Below are 17,036 nucleotides of genomic sequence, written 5' to 3'. Positions count from 1 at the left end.
GTGTCAGTATCTGGATGGCTCGTCACCTCTGCCACACAGTTTCCTTGGAAAACAATAACATTAATTCATACAGTATATATAGTTGTCAGTTGGGTGAAATCTATATATCAGTTTTTGTTTATGGTTAGTTTTTGTCCATCTTACAGCTGATTCATTCAGAACCATAACAGATTGACAGGAAAATGGAAATAATGTCTTACAGCATGTTGTATGTGTCTAAGCTTTTTACTGAGTGCAAGAGCATTTGAGGTGTTGCCCTGACTGCAGATCAGATATGCCACTTTGAGAATAAAAAAGGGTAAAGATGTTGCAGTACACAGAAAGCATCTGATTTATTTTCACAAAATTAAAGAAAAGACATTGTGAGTAATCAAGGGTATCTGAAAGCTATCACATATTTCACTGTATGCGGCCTGTTAGTTTATCACTGCTGATCACAGCCAGGATCCCGCCATGTGAGAGACCTCATTCTTAAAATGAAAGATACTACATTACATGGGTGCTGAAGCTAGAGCTGAAAAATATGTTTTGCTGACAGCAACACCACAACTAGGCTTCATCACAGCTACAATTGTTACAATTAGGAAGTGAAAGAAAACTTTAGGAGAAAAAGGCTGCTGTAATCTTGATGTCTAAACGGTGCCGTAATCAGAGGAAGACACGATGCTCTTTGCAACAACAGGAGCTGGTTTCAAAGACTAACTCTAATAAACAGTGCACATTATACACGACAACATAACACATAAACTTAATAATTAAACCGACAGTCCAATCAGTCTGATCAGTGTGTTAATGCAAAAAGAGAAAATGAAGTGGACTGCACACTCATCTGAGTGCAGCTCAGTTAATAAATAACATGCAGTGAAGCTGAGAGTCTTTTGATTAGGCAGTGTGAAATCTCTAAAGTGGACAAAGGGGTGAGGAGAGGTATCCCATTAATGTCAGAGTGTGTACCAAGGAGAGATAGAGGGCAACAACAGCTCCCCCATTGCACAGATTTGACTACGGAAGATTTGTCAAAGACAAGTAGCTCCTTATGAAATAATATGCTTCCGACTGTGAGGCTCATGCTTGTCATTTGGCAGAACTGCCTTCTACATCACAGCGCAGCAGGATGCTGACATTCACACCATGGAGCGAGTGTGATCAGCTCTCACCCAGGCAGATGAAAAGTGGTTTATATAGAAACTGAGAGGCAGTATCATATGGTTGCACCTGGTGACAGACTGTCGTGAGAACTGAGCCATATTAAACCCAACAACTCTCTGTTAACAAGAGCACTTTCCCTTCCTTTGGAATTGAGACATCGTGTTTGCTTACGATATTTTTAGTGATTTTCATGCCACATTTTGTTTTATTCACATGTGAGTCACAGCAGAGTAAAACAGAGAACACCACCACTTTAAAGTTGAAATCATCAGCAGTTGTTTATTGAACTAGCTATGCCTTTCAACTCCCAAGGAGCTGGTTCAAAGGAGACTTGAGAGCACACGCTGACTCATGTCCTCCCCATCTACTTTGTCCTTGATGAGAGTGGAGGATCATTAAGTTGTTAACAACGGGAGAGGAAAGACAAGAGTGGCTGGACACATCAAGTCTAACAACCATCATCTCCTCCACAACCGCTGTAATGCTCTCCGGTGTGATTTTGATTATAAAGGCGTAAAGCTGGGCTCACATCACTGGACATTACTGAGTACGCTGAGAACATGGTTAGTGATGAACAAATGTGGTCTGCAACCGTGAGCATTTCTGTCCTCTAAAGGGATTATTCTTAGTCCCTGTGCTTCAGGTATTTTCTGGGCTGACTGAGGAAATTTGCATTGTGTGGCAGAAAAATCAGAAATGGAAAGTACCCATCAACCACAGATATATTCTACTCAGCAAGAGGCGGCATCGTGCCACAAAGGTCTCAGATACTCTGGTGAGGATACAGGGGGCAGTGTTATCTCACTCATGTAGCTACACCTCATTCCTCTCTGCTGTCCTATAGGGGCCCCTGAGAGGGCTGACTAAGATCAGCGCTGCGTTTTATGTCTGCAGTGTTACTGCCTCATAGTTGTGGCTGTGCCTCAGTAGCCAAAAGGTCACAGTGAATGCATTTTAAATCTGTGACTTACTGCTGCATTTTGCTGTATTGTGTTGAATTACTAATTTGAGATCTTGCCTCAATGTCGAGAGACAGATATAGGAGCAATATAGTATGACTGCAACTGCTATTGATGTACTATTATCTCTTTGATTAATCTGTTGATCAGTTTTTGCACTTTATAAAATGTCAGAAAGTTATGACAACTCCAAAAAAGTTGAGACACTGTAAAAAATAAATAAAAACAGAATGTAATCATTTGCAAACGAACTGTTTACTGACAACAGTTTTACAAAGTGTTCCTGAGCCTATGTAGTAACCTCCTTTATACAGTTATGTGGTGAACCTCGCTCCATCCTTGCTTGTCTGAGCCTTTCAAGGATGCCCAGTTCATACCCATGATGATACTATCACCTGTTACCAATGAACCTGTTGCTGCATCAAATTAAGTATATATTTAGAAAAATCAACTGATGAAGTAGAAGTAAAACATGAAATGTATTGTCTTTGTACTGTTTTCAGTTGAGTTTGTCATAAATGATTAACATTCTCTTTTATGTTTAACAGTGTCCCAAATTTTTTGCAATGGTGGTTGTAAGAAGCACCATCACAATTTCTCTGAGCCCTTGAAACTTTTTAAAACTGCTTCAGTGACAAAAAAAATCTTGAAAAATCAAAAAATGCACACATTTGAGGCACTGGAACCGTTTTCTCCCTGACAAATAACTCAAACAATAAATTTATTATTAAAATTGCTGTAAATTTTCTCTGAGTGAACCGATTGATTAAAATCTACAGGAGATGAATCGTCCATTAGACCTGACTGATTTCCTTTTATTAAATCTAATCAACAAATAAGAGGTAGACAAAGAGAGGTGAACAATTTTAGAGAAACATGATTTTTAAAGCCATCAGGAAGATATTCCTTACTAAAGAGTGTGAAATACTGGACACCTTCATCCATCATGACAAGAAACATCCAAGCTCTTAACACCTCATTTTATTGTCCCAACATTCAAAAGTACAAATAATTCAAACACAACAGTTTTATGAAAAAGAAAAAACAAACATTTACAGCAAGATTTTTATTTTGTTTCCAGTTTCAGAAATGACCTAAACTAGCAAGGATAACATGAAGTCATTCATCGCAGTAATTGGATTAATAATAAGAATAAGAATACTAAGAATAATAGCAATAATAATCAGAATAATCATCATTGATAACTGTTAAGTAATAACATAAGCAGGAGAGAGTAGAGAGAGCCGCGGTCATGGGGCCCTGTGAACATTTTTTCGTCTTTTTTGTCTTTAAAGATTTCGTTTATAGATTTTTCAGATAGTAAACAAACACGTCTCAGGAGGAAAATGAAAACTGACAAGAAGAGCCTAGTTCCTCTGTTCACCTTCCCTCCTCCACTACTGGCTGCGTTGTTCCTACTGGCAGGCTGCCACTATAAGGCGCTACAGGGGATGGTGTGAGCCATAGGGTTTGGGCATAGAGCGAGGTGACGCAGCCCCATGTTTCAAACACCCTGACACGCACACACACTTTCACACACGCTTTCACACACACTGTCACACACGCACATTTTGAACCACACGCGCTGTCTCTGTCACACGCGCGCGCACATGCACTCAGGGAGACACACATATACGCTTGTATATATGTGCACTGAACAGACCCAAATGCACAATCACACACGCACATAACCACAAACACTTGACATGTGTATATACTGTACATACGCACGTTTGGATGTACTCCACGCTAACAAACATGAGGACAACACGCACACGATTACATAAAGGAACATGCATACAAACATGCACACATGCGCGCACTCATACACACACGCACACACATGTGCACACAGGGTCTAGGCGGAACACAGGCACGCATTGTAAGAGTTCAAAAGTCATACAGTGTAGGAAATTAGTTCACACATCAGAACAACATTCTACTGGGGTCGTTGCATAATTCAAGCTCCCGACGGCGGCGGGGAGCATGAAGGGGTCTGGTTCATTGGTGGATGGGTTGGTTGGTTGGTTTGTTGCTGATATGATGTTAGAAAACTATGTGATTGGATGGCGCAGATGATGACTGGATAATAAGGATGATATAAGATGACCCGGCCTGTCAGATGACTGAGGTGTGAGAGAGAAGGATGTACTTAAGCGAGCATGCGTCTGAGTGTTTAAAATGCTCTCCACACACCTCCTTCATGTTTTCAAGTCTTAACAACAAACAAAAAAAATCCAATTCCGTATATTTATACTTCTGGAACCATTCCCTTACCTTTCACCTTTCAAAATATATAATATATATCATATTAGAGTATATAAAATATAGAATCGGTACAATCCCTTTTCATACCTCCAGAGTACTTCTTAAGTATAGCAACAACTGCTGTAAATAACAGTTGGTGTGCAATGGTAACAATTTCTCATTTTTAAAGATTTGTTGGTATGTCATTTGAAAACATGATGAATATTTTTAAAAATAAGTTTTGACTCTTAAGTGATTTCGACCAATTTAGTCCAGTGCAATGAATGACCCTCAAACAACAATGGGCATTTGCTCCTTTTAAAATTTGTCTGCCCAAGCCTCCAAGAGCTGAATGTTATATAAAATGTTTTACTGAAAACTGAAAACTATGCTTTCAGACCCACATTTTTGCATAAGGTTTCATCACAAAGCGGTAGTAAGTGGAGGGAGGGTGTGGACGGAGTGGCTTTTTAGAACTACACAAACTTATCACAGGTTATATTGAACCAGAACGACTGTTTATAACATTCTATTAAGACTAAACTTTATTGAAAAAGATCTAAAGATTTCATTTTAACAAGACAAGAAAAAAGCAATAGCAAATTTAACTATTAACTAGGTTATGCATAGCGAGTAACTGTTTCTAGTAATAAGGGAAGAGCGTCCCCCAACCCTCCAGACATTTTTTTCAGTTTTCTTGACTTTTAGATTTTTTTATATTGTAATTTTGATATATTGGTACAAAGCACAAACGTACTAAAAGTTCTCTCAGTGCAGTGGACTACTGGAAGAGCCTCTCCACTAGTCGCTTTGTTCCCTTTTGCTCAGAAACGCCCCCTCCCTGTACCAGAATCACGCAAATACACAGACAATGAAACAAATAAATACATAAATACACAGATAAATTAATCAATTAATAAATATATAATAAATAGAAATAAATAGAAAAATAAATAGTTTAAAAAATAGATAAGTAAATAAACTGCTAAACAAATACAGTTATATTCTAAGCTTTTGTTCGGTTTCTTTTGCCGCGGTAGCTAACTGAAAGTTAATCCAAATCTTTTTTTTTTCTCCACAAGCAACATGACAACAATTGAACAGTTTCCTCACAAGTTTTTCTAAGTAACTGAACCACCACTTCATAATAAGTTGTCATATGAAAAAGACAAGCTCAAACAAAAGAACAGTGACAACTCATATAGTACAGTAGATATTGTAAAACAAATGTAGACTATATATGTATATATATATCATCTATTTGTACACAGCAAATAAAGACACAGTTGTCATAGATCCTTTTTAAGGAAACAAATATCTAGACTAACGGAACTAGCTAATCATCATTTAGTTTTGACAAACGTTTCACGCTCAGCAAGTAACCTAAAAGTCAGCAAGCCAAACAAAAAGTAAAATAACATAAAATAAAATACAAAATGAAAATTTGTTCAGTGATTCTTACAAGGCCCAAATTCGTTTATCTGGTTATTCAGCAAAGAAATAGTCTCACCAGATTTTTTGGGCCAACAATAAACAAATATTAAACAAAGAACAGCAGCTCAAGTCAATGCCAACATCGAAGTATTTTTTTTTTCTTTAAACAACACAGAACAACAAACTTGGATATTTAAGATATGTGAATAATGTAGTATAGCACCTACTGTTGATCGCTAAAAGGAAATTCTTTTCAAATGTAAGTTCACAAACGCAGAGCGAAGAAAATGATATAGATAATGTATAGTATGCTCTCTAAATGGATAGATGTGTATATATCTATTTACTGATATCCCATATTGACTGATGACGAAAACAGGAAAAGAAGTGGACAAAGGGTCTTCTTGCTTTGGGCTCTGGACTATAAGGATGGTTAGGCCTTGGAAAGACCCCTCTCCCTTCCCTTTTGGGTATCGCTGTTGAATAATTACGCACTAGTACATATGTGAAAAATTACCAAAATCACCTGCCTCAGTTTGCATCCCTTTTCACAAAACCTTCCATCTACAAAATCACTGCCAACTTGGATTCCCCAAAAAACAAACAACCTTTGATCCTATAAAGTACCACGGCAGAACGACAAGACAAGGTGGTGCCCCCTCCCTCCCGCCCCGGCCCCCCCTAATTAGCCAGTCAAAATATTTTTCTCTTTTTTCAAATCCAGATTCTTGTAAAAATTCTTCAATAATTATTATTTTAATTATCATTTATAAAAATAGATCTTCTTTCTCTTTATTTTTATCTTTTTCTAAACGCATTTTTTTCCAAGCAAAGAGATCTTCTCTTTGGCAACAGTGTTATTTTTTTTTTTCTTAAATTACTGAACGTGTCATCAGGAAAGCTAACCCATCCCCTCCCTCGCCCCATCTCCCTGAACCCCTGTGAGGAAAGACATTATGTTTTGTTTGCGATACAAAACAAAAACAATGTTAGAAATTCTTTTTTTTTCTACATCAGAGTTACTGGGATTGTGGAATCCCATCTATAATCGATAAGGGGAAGTTTTAATACACACTAAAAATGAATGAATGGTTCACCAATTTAAAAAAGAGCCCCCTCCCTTTCACCGACAGGGAGGTATATAATACTAACGACAGTGGATCCGGATTTACAAAAGAAAAACAAATCCTGAATCAAGACAGAGAAAAGGTTTCAATCTAAAAAGGACATTCTCTTCTCTGAAATAAGGGGATACAGGGATTTGCTACTGTTTACACAGAAGAGAAAAATCATTTTAACAACCACAACAAACCGAAAGAATATACAACAAAGAGAAGCCTGCCTTATCACAGGAGCTTCTGAAAACTCATGAACATTTTCATCATTTCATTTTTGTAATACTTAGGCAACATTGGCTTATAGGTCCAAAGTTATAATATAAGCCATTTCTAGTTCAATTTGTTTGATGGTTTATCGGTTGCTTTGTGTTCCAGTTGGAGTTTGAGTTTGCTGCGTTGGATGGCTGTAGTAGGGTGGTAGTGGTAGTGACTGAAGGGGCTAAGGGACGGGTGGAGGTGGAGGGGGGGGTTGGGGGCAATTTTGGAGCAGACAAAGTCGCGGGGCAACTGCTTCTACCTGTTAAAGTTCAGGACTTGTGTGTCTTGTTAGTCTTGAAGGAGACTTGCAAGACGCGGTCGCCCAACCTGTAGCCGTTGAGACTGGCGATGGCCATGGCTGCCTCATCGTAATTCGTCATGGTGACGAAGCCGAAGCCTTTGCACTTGTTGGTGTTGAAGTCACGGATCACCTTCACATTGTTGACTGCACCAAAGGGCCCGAACAGCTGCCAGAGCACACTCTCATCCGAATCTGGGGACAGGTTGTACACGAAGATGCACCAGCCAGTGCCTGTGTGCCCAGGGATGTTCATGCCAACCAGGCTGGTCATGCTGTCAATGGTGATGGGGGAGAACCTGAGAGGAGAGGCACAGTGGGGAAAAAATGGAGGGAGAGCAGAAAGAAGGAGAGAGAGAGAAGAGCAAGTTTTAGATCAGCAGGTTAAGGCATAGAGGTAAACTCATTTTCTGTATCTACTGTACATGAAAATGCCAGAAACCGGTGAAAAACCTATCTCCATCTTGTCTTTTGAGAGCCAAATTTTGAAATAGAATCCTCCTCCCAAATCTCAAAGCTTGCCATGACGCTCACCTGCATGATACGCTACTGTCTGCAGCAATATTAAGTAAAAAGCATAAAAACTAAACTGATCTCCAAGCCAAATACACAAGTTCAGATGAATTAGGATGATGTGGATATGGATTTTTATTGTATGTGTCATGTATGTTTATGTCTAAATGCATGATTTTGTAATGCGTGGCAGCATAGCTCCTACTACATTCTCCCTGAGCTCCACGATTCTGAAAGGCCTCCCGTGAGGAATGACGACAGCGCTGCATGCTGGGCTATATTCTGCTGAAGGAGATGCAGACGAAGGTTCTCTCTTTGTGTCCTTGAGTGGCTCCTTTAGGAGCTAAATTGCAGGAAGTTGTTGAATTAAACCATTGCTAGAAATCCATCAAAGATCATGCACCAGCCTGCTAAATCTGTTCTCATTCGCTTCATAATCTTCCCCTTTTTCTTGCGATGCAAGAGATTTGAATCCTCAGTTGACTTCACTTAATTGCCTTTCCGCTCAAAGGAAAGGGAAAGGAGAAAAAAAATCCCCACTTTTAAATAAAAGGTAAATGAGATAAAAAGGTTCATTTCTTATGCCACCTCTCTCCAAGAAACGACTATAGGCATTATTGGGTGTGCTTTAATTGAGATTTCCGCTTTGCTGCAGCTGTCTCAGAGAGGGCTGCTTTCTTAAGGAAAGGGAGGGAGGGAGGGAGGAAAGAGGGAGCAAACTAAATGGAAAATGGAAGCACTTTACAGCCCAGTGGCATTAAGGTACAAAGTGTATTCCTCCCACTCCTCCCGCAGTCTGCAGGGTGTTATGTTCTGTTCTATTCCAGAGCTTGTGGCACTGATCGATAGCGCTGCTTGCTGCTCGGAGCCCCCCTTCCCTCTCTCTGGCGACTATATATGGCCGGCAATCACTACGACCTTCCTGCATGACTTTGGTCATGCAGAGTTTGCTTCTGGCCATTGTGGTTGCTGTGGACGCTAATACAGCAGCCCAGGGGAGTTACTCTTCAACAGAGAGGGCTCTCTGCACTGATTAGACTTTTTTTGATTAAACGTGCTGAAGTAGTATAAGATACACACACGATTAAGACAATACACTTAAATCGATTATAGTATAATAAATCTATATGACTGAGATAGGAGGGAATTTTCATAGTTGCCACGTGGTTGCTGCTGCAGCAAACTACATTATAATAGGCTCCAAATCCTTTGTCTCATATCTCTACATGGTTTCAATGTCTTGTTAAGGCGATTTAATATTTTCTTCAGCATCAGGCAGGTGGAATCTTAACGGGTCTCATCACGTCGAGCCCATGCCTGACATGCTGGGCTGCCTTCAGGCCTCTCCTGCCGGGCTTGGGAAAAAAAAAAAAATGATGGTGATTTGTATGCAAAAGAAGTGTGTGTGTTTGTGTGGAGGTTTGTGAGAGTGTGACGGTTTTGGAGGCTAGCTAACATTGCCACAGCAAGGATGTGGAGACGAGTGTGCCTGTATGTGCATGTGTGTAAACGTGCGTGTGAGCGTACCCATCATAGCGGGACCAAACATGAACCAATGTTACGGACAAGACCAGGGGTTGCATAGCAACAGTGTAGCTGACCAGATATCTGTTCTGTCCTTTCTAAAGCCAACCATCTCCAGCTCTCAACACCTTTCTTCTGTTTCCTTTCAAATAATAACCTCAGATCACTAAGAAGCACTTCTAACTTGATAGTTCATGACATGCTATGTAATCAGGACGGCTGAATCAGACACTATTTTCACCTTCAGAAAATTATGTACAGGCTCAGAATGAGGGCACAGTGCTTATTTAGCATGAGAGGGAACTTTCTAAGGGAACATTTCTCTCCACCTAAAACTTCATCTCTGTTTGAGTTGCTAAGCTGACTTCAGATGGTGTCCCCTGTGCTTGCAACATGCAAGATGCCACCATCAGCAAATAGAACATCTATCACCACAGTGGCTGCTGCTCTGGGTTATGTAAGACCTATGGTAGCAAGAAAGCAAAATGAAACATGGAGGCGAAAGGAAGGAATTCGAGCAGAGCAGTGCCGAGCAAAGTTGGAGCTGTCTGCAGTGAAACAGCATCTCCTGTTTCCAGCAGGGATCCAGGTTCTTCCAGCCTCATCCGTGCTGAACACCACCTAATCTTAGCTATAACTGCCAAGAAATTAAGGCAATATATACAGTACTTTATCCCATAAAAGATTGTGTATGTGCTTGATTATGGATGTGGAAAGGTTTAATTCTAATATTGTAGTTAACAAGTCAGAGTGACAGATTCAAAAATTGCTCCCAAAGAGAGATTGTTCCCAAGTTACAGCTGTAGAATGACAAGGCAGGAGAACCTGAATCCGGTAGAAAAAAACACACCTAGAAATTAGAGTTTACACCAGAGAACAAAATCCATTCAGTACACAGAAACAACCCAAAGCAATCCAAACAACACTAGCACTTGTCATACTCAAAACAAAGCAAATTCATCACCACTGAAAACAAAGACTGATTGATTGTTTTCTTTTTTCAACACCTTAAGTGGTTGGTAGGATTTTAAAACCAACTCAAGCTTACGAGGAAAAACAAACAAACAAATCAAAGAACAAAAAATGCAGCTGACCTTGAACGAATTGTCAAACGCAAAGTGACTGCAAAAATACAAGGAAACATAAACTAAAAAAAGAACAGAAAAAAGGATATTGAAAAATCATTGAGTCAACATGGACATCTGGCATTGGGTGAAGTTTTTAATTACCTCTTTACGCCATAGGCCATATTAAGCAAATTGTCCAGCCTGTAAAGAGAAGGAGGGTTCTGGGGTTAATGGTGGGCAGATGGTCGACTCACTCAATGGAACTAATGTTAAGTCCCTGTAGGAACTGCATGGTCCTCCTCACTCAAGAACAAACAAACCCATCTATAGTTGGCCCATTACACTGAGGAGCCCCACCAGAAGATGCTATCATCAGTTAATGAAGCTACAGTACCATCAGTATGGTCGGCACTCGCCCAGTCGGCCACTGCGCTACTTGATCAGCTTCAGCGCAGCCCTGCACTAACTAATGCCTGAGCAGAGCATTGCAGGCTCATTGACATGACTGAAGGTGCGGCCGTTTCATTGTTAGACAAGACTCCAGGTCACAGTTCAGTATTACAGTTGCATACAGAGCAGTAATGGCGGCAAGGTGGGAGCATAGCTTGGCACTCGGCTATACTAGGACGCTAGGCTAGCCACAGTGCTACCCAATGGCAAATCATTGGCTTATTTTACGTGCAGGAAATTGCATGTGGGTATCCATACAATTCATGCCGCCATAGTGATGGTTCACCAGAAGGTGGAGATTAATAATCTAAGTTTCTTTTCAAAACTATGCTCTTTAATTTGTGTTAACTCAATTGAGAGAACACCTGAGATGACAGGAAAAATGATCCAGAGTTCTGTCAGTGTAATGGTTTGGCATTTGAAAAATGGTGAGTGAGAGAGGTGATGATGATTAGTATATTTTCTATGAGGTGGACCAACAAAAAAAAAACACAACTGAACATTTAACTAGCCATGAAATTGTGAATGTCTGTCTTTGTGGTTGGGGTCAGCCTGTTAAGTGCTAACAGGTCAGGTGGAATGGCTGAGTGTTTAGTCAGAGGGTGTCCTCTGTCTAAAAGGTTAGTTTTTGGGAAATGTTCCGGTTTCATAATAAGTTCAGCCCTGTACGCTACAGCCATTGCAGCCAGCCGGGGTAAACTACCGTTTGTGTGAAAGAGTGTGTGTGGTTTAAGAACCCAGTAAGGCTGTGTGTGTGTGTGTGTGTGTGTGTGTGTGTGCGTGTGTGCGCGTGTGCGCGTGTGTGTGTGTGTGTGTGTGTGTGTGAAACCTGTGGGCCATATGAAATGTTGGCCCTCTTGGATGGATGCAGTCTGCTTGGTGACTCAATGACCTTCATTCCTCACTTGGGTCTGGCCTGTCTCATGTCTTATTAACTCCTCTGGCCTAATTGACAAGGGCCACGGCTTATTGAGCAACAGCTGGCCAGCGATGCCTCGTTCCTCTTGAAAACACTACAAACTCTCTGACTTTGACTCGACTGTCAGGGTTGTTTCTCCTTGTCTCTTTCAGTCAACAAGCGTTTGCTTTCTTGCAATACGACTGCTACACAATATTTACTAAAACCTTAGGTGAGCATTAAAATCTTGTTTTTATCCCGAAATATTCCAGGTGACCATTGTACAGTTACACTGATTAAAAGCAACATTAGTTTCTGACTTGATATATACACAACTTCACTATATTTGATTGCAATTAAGAAAGCAATTAGGTTTTGAAGGCTTGTAATAAATAACCTGTAGAACAATAATAATCATAATACAATTTCTATTGATCGTTTTTAATTTAATTTACATTGCATGTCAGAGATTACAGATCAGCAGTCTTCTAATCAGGGACAATTTAACACCGGGATGCCAGGTAATTGTAGTTAAGTACCTTATAAATCCTGCAGAACTGTGGGTCCTGAGGATCAGGACGGAAGTGCACTGAGATAACTGGTGTTTTTAAACATCATTTTAATGCTGGCTAACAAGTCACTCACATTAATGTTTTTAAACCGTAAATGTTTAAGATGAATTCAAATGTTTAAAATGTGCACATGAAGTCATATTGTCATAAGTGCTCCCATTGAAACCACATGTTTAAGTCAGTGAGGTTAATTTACATGACAGAAATTACTTGAGTAATTGTAGGTCTACTTATTATCTGGGTCCAAAGCATGTCTGGATTGTAGCACTTTTCTCTCTTAACGTTACCAAAAAGTACAAAAGCAGCCCCAAAACAAAGGAAAAAAGTGGAAAAAAGGATATAAGGAATCATTAAAGCAGTAATTGGCCCATTATGTGGGAAGGGAACAAGCAGGCTGCTTTGTAGGTAAATGAGTCAATTGGAGAGGATGCTCAGAGGAGAGGCGCTCCAGACCTGGGAGCACGAAGACATCTGCTGGCCGTCGGGCCGTTGGGCCACAACAAAACAACCTGCTGCTAACACTCTTTCTCTCTCTCTGTCAGTACCTCTGTCTCTCACACATGTACGAATGCACACTGATGCATGCTCACCACGCAAACACTCTGTCAGCTTTTCACACTGCCTCTCCAAGCTCGATGTAAACAATAGGGCTTTTGTGCTTTCTCTCAATGCATGTTAATGGAGGAATGGGCGTTATTGTCTTTTCTTTTCTGAAACAAAAAATCTTTTCAATTAAAATTGGCTCCTGCCCTGGATATAATAAGGCTAATTTGCTAATTAGCACCATTAGTTAATGACAGAGGATCGGAAACGAGCCGGGATCTCGGGCTCGGTGCATTGTGCTTGAGTTGATTATGCTTGCTGTCTTGGAGAAGGACCATACAGGCACATTATACATTAACTTGTGTTACAGCAGGCCCATGTGATTTGGTCACACAGGATAAATGTAATTATAACTGCAGCAGGATTGTTGTGTATTCTGCTTTGGCAGCAGCACAAACTTGTCAAGTATGTAAAACAAGCAGGAGTATTGATTTTACAATAATGGATTAGATTTTCAACTCTAATTCATTTTGTTCCAGATGTTGTACATTTGCTTAATTATTTTTAGTTCATCAAATATATTGTAAACTTTGCGACACACTAATATTATACGTCTTAAATTTAAAGAGAATTACAGTACAAGGACAAACAATAGATCAGGTTTGAGTACAGTGTTGTATTGGAAAAAAATGGCTGTTGTCTTGTCCTTTAAAGATTCAGTTAAAAAAAGGGGGAAACTGTGCACATCGAGCACATTTCTAACTTCTAAAGTGTTGAGGTTTTAGTGGAGGGCTCGGGAGCAGAGAGCATGAGCACGGGGACACAGTGAGGAAGTGTCCTGTGGTTGTGAGTTGTGATGAGAAGCGACAGCTCTCCTGCGGAGCCTGTAAATTGGCTTGGCGTATCACAGACACACAGCCACGCTACATCGCTCAGGTGTCACACCAGGGAAGCCGCTCCAGAAGAAAAATACCTTCCAAGCTCTGACTTTGATGGAGAGTAAACAGCAAGACCGGCTTAGTGTTATTGAAAGAGAGGGGAAATTGTATAAGCACATATTCTGTCTCCAATTCTGAAATGTTCTTGTTGGATTGGATGATGGAGCGTAATATCATACGATCACCTGTTCCTGTCTTGTTTTTTGTATTTGAGGTGACCTCGAGGAGTAAGGCCTAACTATCTGTAGGTGTCGTACATAACATTTAACTTGAAAGAGGATTGCTTGTGTCATTAGTGAGTGACAGGAAATGAGCAGGTAGGATGCCATATATACAGTACAGTCTGTCAGGCAAGTACTGTATATGATGTTAGGTGATAGCTTGTTGTGGAGATTACTGACCTGGGCAAAAACTTTTTTTTTTTGTGAAGAGATGACTCAAGACAGCTTGATATGCTTAAATTCAATTTGATCAAGCTGAAATAAGGTTAAAACCCAAATCCTTGAATTAATTTTAGTTTCTAATGCAGGGATTTATACAATATTCAATGTCTTGAAAATGTGTTTTATTATACTGGTAATGTGTTTTCAGTGAGTCAAACTACAAAAATATACCACAGTATTATGGTTCATTGCATCAATATGAGCATGTAGTGCAGAACTGGGGCTTTAGAGTCAGAAAGACAATGAAGACCATCTCTTTTGTTCGATAAGCATTTATAAAATTTATATCCAAATGCATGTTTTTGCCCAGGCCTCACAGGGAATATTCTGGGAGTGTTGGCTCGATGGCAGCATGATGAAATGAGGGGAAATACGTAGTTGTGAACGACAGAACCCCACAGTCTCTTATGAACAGTTCCTCTCTGATCTGGGTGGACCCACACAGAGCACTCACAGGGCCTGTTTTATTGACACCTGCACCAGGTGCAGAGCTCACATCTGTTGTTCAAAAGGGGGACATATTCGCTGGAATAAATGTTCAGAGGAGAAAAGTTGCATCATTGTTGATACACAGACGTGGCTATGACTCATTTTCTCATTGAGTAGGTGTTACATCCCCTGTTCGAACAGTGTAAATTGCATTTGGTGCAAGTGTTTTCCAAATCAGGCCTGTTGTTTAGAACAGACGTGCTTCCTTGATTAAATGCATTTATGGTTACATAAACCAAGAATAATTGCTATCGAGTTTGAGACTGATGACATTAAATCTCTCATATCCACATGTGAAATAGCAATCCTGTTTGTCATTTTATGATAGCAAACACACTGGTAGTGCAGACGTTTTTCATTTTTCAAATCACACTAGCAATCGTACCACATCAGACGACAGGCCTCAGAATTCATGATATCATGTGTAATCTTCAGCTGTTCTTCCATGATTCTTAACTTGAGCACATTAACCTGGATATTCCCAACCTTTTGAGCAGATGGCCACAGTGACCCCATTCTTATTTAACTTTTTTATGTCTAGGGCACTTTGTGTTTCATTTTGTTACATCATAATGTCTCTGGAATAGAGCTGGGAAGCAGGAGGAGCCGCTGGGTCTGGGAAGTATAAATCCCACTCTGAATTCTCATTAAAAGGCTCCCGGGTAATGTCACAATGTCTTGGCCATCAGTTTTAAGTGTTTTAACTTTGATTCTGAGAAATCATCCTTTTTTGTCACTTGGCTTATGGCTGTACGAACTGTACAGTACACAGGTTTCTGCTGCCGTTGGTATGGAGAAGAAGCTTGTGAACAAGACGGTGTCACAGCTGACAAATAATTACATCTGATCCAAAAATGTACCAAGAATTCAAAAGGCACTTAAACTGCAGATTGTACCGTCAACAGCTCAGTCTTTAGCCACCATTTGTTATTACTGACACACACAGAACACAATTTTAAGCTCTGTGAATGTTTCTCACCAAAATGCACCTCAGGAGTCATAATTAACACTCGCCTTATGTTTTTATGCAATGCAGAAAACCAGTGAGAGTTTTACTTCCGGTAACTCCTCCAACTTTTCAACTCTGTGGCAAATTTTAAGCTGCTCTTATTGGTTGTCAAATACTTTATTTAGGAATTTTGCTGGGATCACCAAATTTATGTGAGAGGACCTTAGACTGGGTCAGCTCCCAAGGTTGGGAAACTCTGCATTAACTTAAAAATCACATACTCAGTATCAGTCTGTGCTGTGGCAGCTCTACCTGAACCCTTTCCCACCCAATCCTGCCTCTTTGCCACACTTCATCTCTATGCCCTGCCCCAGCACTCACCTGAACCTCTGAGCCTGGTGGTGGAGGGGGCCTGGGTATCGGCGGTTGGGGGACTGGTAGAGTTGTGACAGAAGGGCTTGGCTGGTCTTCTGGCTGGGGTTGTTGGCGAACTTGACCGTGATGGGCTCGGCGGCACCTGATGGCTTCTGTCCATTCAGGCCCTTGATGGCCTCCTCAGCCTCTATCCTCTTATCAAAGCGGATGAAGCCCACACCTCGGGAGCCACCTGCGGGGCCAGCAGATCACAAACAAACACAGGCCCCTTTTACTTTACAAGGTTTAGACACAACAGCTTCAATCAATATATCTGTACTATGTGTTTGGCTACGGTTTGTGTTTTCCCACTCCAATGTCATTAAACAAGTAGTCTTTATATTTTTGCTTGTGGAAGGAAAATCAGACACTCTTTTGACTATAAATCAACTCTCTTTACAAATGTCTGTATTTTAATGTGTAGGAATTTAAAGTGACAGTAGGTTTTACAGACGATAAAGATGTGCTGCATTTAACACAAGGATGTACAGCTGGTTTGGAGAACACCAGACAGAGATGAGTAATACAATAGTAACACACACACCAGCCATAGGCTATGTAGGGCTGAATGTAGCATTGGCCCCGTGTCCATTTAAAACAGCCCATTCTTCCTTCATGCTAGCTCCAGTCACAGTCAACCATACACACACTCTTCATGCATTGTTCTCAGTGACATTTGAGCCGTTTCCTTGGAGATATTTTTTGACTGCCACCTGAGAGGAACATTTAGAGATGTGCTTCCTAGGAGGTCCTTTATTGGTGTCTGTGAATGC

General features: G+C 40.5%; 1 protein-coding gene across 9 annotated transcripts in view; it reads right to left on the bottom strand.

The window, feature by feature from the left end:
- Positions 1 to 5,953: 5,953 nt before the first annotated feature.
- elavl4 (ELAV like neuron-specific RNA binding protein 4) overlaps positions 5,954 to 17,036 on the bottom strand; it is a 72,588-nt gene continuing 61,505 nt past the window's right edge. For 5 of the 9 annotated variants that reach the window (XM_070960217.1, XM_070960224.1, XM_070960225.1 and 2 more), the window contains 3 exons: positions 16,231 to 16,456; positions 10,730 to 10,768; positions 5,960 to 7,762 (listed from right to left, as the gene is read on the bottom strand). In XM_070960217.1, coding sequence (XP_070816318.1) covers positions 7,435 to 7,762; positions 10,730 to 10,768; positions 16,231 to 16,456 — 593 coding nt within the window. In that variant the 3' untranslated portion in view covers positions 5,960 to 7,434. Of the gene's footprint in view, positions 7,763 to 10,729; positions 10,769 to 16,230; positions 16,457 to 17,036 lie in introns of all 9 variants that reach the window. The other 4 variants (XM_070960216.1, XM_070960223.1, XM_070960222.1 and 1 more) reach the window with 2 other exon arrangements.

The sequence above is a fragment of the Chaetodon trifascialis genome, chromosome 4 (assembly GCF_039877785.1).
Source record: "Chaetodon trifascialis isolate fChaTrf1 chromosome 4, fChaTrf1.hap1, whole genome shotgun sequence".
Classification (NCBI taxonomy): Eukaryota; Metazoa; Chordata; class Actinopteri; order Chaetodontiformes; family Chaetodontidae; genus Chaetodon; species Chaetodon trifascialis.
This window is presented reverse-complemented; position numbering and strand designations above follow the sequence as displayed.